We start from the raw sequence: 5,136 nt of genomic DNA on the forward strand, positions 1-5,136 counted from the left end.
CACAATGAGACAATACCCTCCCAGATACTAGTATACACATATGAGACAAAGATTCTCCAGGCGCTAAATGAAAGGTTGCTTGTAGTTACATCGCAACTTTTATGTAAAAAATAATTCCACGTTGCTTCACAGGGGGGCAAACAGAAAATGGACACTGGGGCAGCAAGGAGAAGATTAGGAGAGTTGACCAAAAGGTCAAGAGAGAGATGGAGAGGCAGAAAGGTTTAGGGATGGAATTCCAGCGAGAAAGACCGAGGTTGCTGAGCCAATAGTGCAATGGAAGAGGGTTGGGGAGAGTGTACGAGGCAGGAGTCAGAGAATGGAGAGTTCGGGGGGAGAGGGGGGGAACGCAGGGCAGGAGGAAGCTGAGGCAAAGCTTTGGCGTGGTTTAAAATCAGGATGGGGGTTTAAATTGGGGACACCGGGGAATGGAGAGCTAGGACATGGATGATGGTTGAGCGGGCTTTAGTCTGGGACAGGATGTGTGCAGCAGAAGACTGGACAGGTCGGAGTCTATGAAGGAGAAGAAGCTGACAAGGAAAGTGCTGAGAAGTCAAGTTTGGAGACGAAGACAGTGATGTGTCCAGTAACCTTAGAGAGGAAAGAGAGATTGAAGATGGGGTTGGTGCTGGTGCGGATCCAAGGTTCGAGGGTGGGTTTTGGGGAGGGGGTGATAATCAACGGTCTTGAAGGGGAGGGGACAGGAATCATTGCATGTGTCGGTTACCATGGGCCCAGAATGGGGAGTCAGATGGTCGATGGTACAGGAGGTTCCGCAGGAGCCTGGAAGGAGGTGAGAGTTGGGGATAAAGGTACCACCATGGCGGTTTGGGTGGAACATAGTCAGGCAGCCAGGGGGAAGGACACGCCCACCACGGGCTATGTTTTGGGCGGTTTCACAACGTCAATACAATCATCCGCAATAAAGCTGTGGATGGCGAGAGTCTCCTCCATGAGTGAGCGGGGGAAACAAAGGTGGAGAGGGGCGGTGATGGCTGATCGACTGCTGAAGTCCAGCAGGAATGGTGGTCACAGCAGGAATGGTGGACACAGCAGGAATGTTGGTCACAGCAGGAATGGTGGTTGCAGCAAGAATGGTGGTTGCAGCAGGAATGGTGGACACAGCAGGAATGGTGGACACAGCAGGAATGGTGGTCACAGCAGGAATGGTGGTTGCAGCAGGAATGGTGGTTGCAGCAGGAATGGTGGTCACAGCAGGAATGGTGGTCACAGCAGGAATGGTGGTCACAGCAGGAATGGTGGTTGCATCTTGAATGGTGGTCACAGCAGGAATGGTGGTCACAGCAGGAATGGTGGTTGCAGCAGGAATGGTGGTCACAGCAGGAATGGTGGTTGCAGCAGGAATGGTGGTCACAGCAGGAATGGTGGTCACAGCAGGAATGGTGGTCACAGCAGGAATGGTGGTTGCAGCAGGAATGGTGGTCACAGCAGGAATGGTGGTCACAGCAGGAATGGTGGTCACAGCAAGAATGGTGGTTGCATCTTGAATGGTGGTCACAGCAGGAATGGTGGTCACAGCAGGAATGGTGGTTGCAGCAGGAATGGTGGTCACAGCAGGAATGGTGGTTGCAGCAGGAATGGTGGTCACAGCAGGAATGGTGGTCACAGCAGGAATGGTGGTCACAGCAGGAATGGTGGTTGCAGCAGGAATGGTGGTCACAGCAGGAATGGTGGTCACAGCAGGAATGGTGGTCACAGCAAGAATGGTGGTTGTAGCAGGAATGGTGGTCACAGCAGGAATGGTGGTCGCAGCAGGAATGGCGGTTGCAGCAGGAATGGTGGTCACAGCAGGAATGGTGGTTGCAGCAGGAATGGTGGTCACAGCAAGAATGGTGGTTGTAGCAGGAATGGTGGTCACAGCAGGAATGGTGGTCGCAGCAGGAATGGTGGTCACAGCAGGAATGGTGGTCGCAGCAAGAATGGTGGTTGCAGCAGGAATGGTGGTCACAGCAGGAATGGTGGTTGCAGCAGGAATGGTGGTCACAGCAGGAATGGTGGTCACAGCAGGAATGGTGGTTGCAGCAGGAATGGTGGTCACAGCAAGAATGGTGGTTGTAGCAGGAATGGTGGTCACAGCAAGAATGGTGGTCACAGCAGGAATGGTGGTCGCAGCAGGATTGGTGGTTGCAGCAGGAATGGTGGTTGCAGCAAGAATGGTGGTCGCAGCAGGAATGGTGGTCACAGCAAGAATGGTGGTTGCAGCAGGAATGGTGGTCGCAGCAGGAATGGTGGTCACAGCAGGAATGGTGGTCACAGCAAGAATGGTGGTAGCAGCAAGAATGGTGGTCACAGCAGGAATGGTGGTCACAGCAGGAATGGTGGTCACAGCAAGAATGGTGGTCACAGCAGGAATGGTGGTCACAGCAGGAATGGTGGTCACAGCAGGAATGGTGGTCACAGCAGGAATGGTGGTCGCAGCAGGAATGGTGGTCACAGCAGGAATGGTGGTCACAGCAAGAATGGTGGTCGCAGCAAGAATGGTGGTCGCAGCAGGAATGGTGGTCGCAGCAGGAATGGTGGTTGTAGCAGGAATGGTGGTTGTAGCAGGAATGGTGGTCACAGCAGGAATGGTGGTCACAGCAGGAATGGTGGTCACAGCAAGAATGGTGGTCGCAGCAAGAATGGTGGTCGCAGCAGGAATGGTGGTTGTAGCAGGAATGGTGGTCGCAGCAGGAATCGTGGTTGTAGCAGGAATGGTGGTTGTAGCAGGAATGGTGGTTGTAGCAGGAATGGTGGTCACAGCAGGAATGGTGGTCACAGCAAGAATGGTGGTCACAGCAGGAATGGTGGTTGTAGCAGGAATGGTGGTTGTAGCAGGAATGGTGGTCACAGCAGGAATGGTGGTCACAGCAGGAATGGTGGTCACAGCAGGAATGGTGGTTGTAGCAGGAATGGTGGTCACAGCAGGAATGGTGGTTGTAGCAGGAATGGTGGTCACAGCAGGAATGGTGGTTGTAGCAGGAATGGTGATCGCAGCAGGAATGGTGGTCACAGCAAGAATGGTGGTTGTAACAGGAATGGTGGTCGCAGCAAGAATGGTGGTCGCAGCAAGAATGGTGGACACAGCAGGAATGGTGGTCACAGCAAGAATGGTGGTCACAGCAAGAATGGTGGACACAGCAGGAATGGTGGTTGTAGCAGGAATGGTGATCGCAGCAGGAATGGTGGTCGCAGCAGGAATGGTGGTCGCAGCAAGAATGGTGGTCGCAGCAAGAATGGTGGACACAGCAGGAATGGTGGTCGCAGCAAGAATGGTGGACACAGCAGGAATGGTGGTCACAGCAGGAATGGTGGTCGCAGCAAGAATGGTGGTCACAGCAAGAATGGTGGACACAGCAGGAATGGTGGTTGTAGCAGGAATGGTGATCGCAGCAGGAATGGTGGTCACAGCAAGAATGGTGGTCACAGCAGGAATGGTGGTCGCAGCAAGAATGGTGGACACAGCAGGAATGGTGGTCACAGCAAGAATGGTGGTCACAGCAGGAATGGTGGTCGCAGCAAGAATGGTGGACACAGCAGGAATGGTGGTCACAGCAGGAATGGTGGTCACAGCAAGAATGGTGGTCACAGCAAGAATGGTGGACACAGCAGGAATGGTGGTTGTAGCAGGAATGGTGATCGCAGCAGGAATGGTGGTCGCAGCAAGAATGGTGGTCGCAGCAAGAATGGTGGTCACAGCAGGAATGGTGGTCACAGCAGGAATGGTGGTTGCAGCAGGAATGGTGGTCGCAGCAGGAATGGTGGTCACAGCAGGAATGGTGGTCACAGCAGTGAGCAGGGTGGGGAGGAGGGCGGAGGCACTCATCCCTGAGGGGCACGCTGGTCGGTGAGAGCGGACGACGGGGCAATTGGGGCTGGTGTAGGGCCTGGCAGAGCATTCCAAGGGAGCAGAGAGGAAGGCGTTGGGCTCAAGCGTGCAGGATTCGAGCCTGGGGATTGCAGCAACAACAACAACTTGCATTTGTACAGCGCCTTTAACGTAGTAAAACATCCCAAGGCGTTTCACTGGAGCGATTATCAAACAACATTTGGCACCGAACCGCATAAGGAGAAATTAGGGCAGGTGACCGAAAGCTCGGTCAAAGAGGTAGGTTTTAAGGAGCGTGTTAGAGGGGGAGAGAGGGGTAGAGAGGCGGAGAGATTTAGGGAGGGAGTTCCAGAGCTTGGGGCCCAGGCAACAGCAGGCATGGCCACCAATGGTGGAGCGATGAAAATCGTGGATGCTCAAGAGGTCAGAATTCGCGGAGCGGTGACATCTCGGAGGGTTGTTGGGCAGCAGGACACAAAGCAGAATAAGGAGGGATGGTGGTGAGAATAGGGACCAGGGAGGGTTTGATTTTAGCGGTAGGGGACAGCCTGGTGAGGGGAAGAGGAGAAGAATAGTTCCAGAAAAAAGTATAGAATTATTGGACTCAGCTCTGGAGCGCAACCAAGGTGTGGACACTGTCACACTCAGCTATAAATACCCTCAACACACTGATATACACTCTCACACCCTGATATACACCTTCACGCTCTGATATATACACCCTCACACCCTGATATACACCCTCACACTCTGATATATACACCCTCACAGCCTGATATACACCCTCACATTCAGATATAAATATCCTCACACCCTGATATATGCACCCTCACAGCCTGATATACACCCTCACACTCTGATATATACACCCTCAACACACTGATATACGCTCTCACACTCTGATATATACACCCTCACACCCTGATATACACCCTCACACTCTGATATATACACCCTCACACCCTGATATACACACTCACATTCAGATATAAATATCCTCACACCCTGATATATACACCCTCACACCCTGATATACACCCTCACATCCTGATATACACCATCACACTCTGATATATACACCCTCACACCCTGATATACATCCTCATACCCTGATATATACACCCTCACACACTGATATACACCCTCACACCCTGATATATACACCCTCACACCCTGATATACACCCTCACACTCTGATATATACACCGTCACACCCTGATATACACCCTCACACTCTGATATATACACCCTCACACCCTGATATACACCCTCACATTCAGATATAAATATCCTCACACCCTGATATA

General features: G+C 52.4%; 1 protein-coding gene across 1 annotated transcript; it reads right to left on the reverse strand.

Moving 5' to 3' along the window:
* Positions 1-913: 913 nt before the first annotated feature.
* On the reverse strand, positions 914-3,826 carry LOC139281637 (mucin-2-like). Its single transcript, XM_070856643.1, has one exon. It carries the CDS (start codon positions 3,824-3,826, stop codon positions 914-916), a length of 2,913 nt encoding a protein of 970 aa, XP_070712744.1.
* Between the last annotated feature and the right edge of the window lie 1,310 nt (positions 3,827-5,136).

The sequence above is a fragment of the Pristiophorus japonicus genome, chromosome 15 (genome assembly GCF_044704955.1).
Source record: "Pristiophorus japonicus isolate sPriJap1 chromosome 15, sPriJap1.hap1, whole genome shotgun sequence".
Classification (NCBI taxonomy): Eukaryota; Metazoa; Chordata; class Chondrichthyes; family Pristiophoridae; genus Pristiophorus; species Pristiophorus japonicus.

What these genes read in the sequence shown, in the direction of transcription:
- LOC139281637 (XM_070856643.1), bottom strand. Translation starts at nt 3,826, where the DNA reads ATGAGTGCCTCCGCCCTCCTCCCCACCCTGCTCACTGCTGTGACCACC.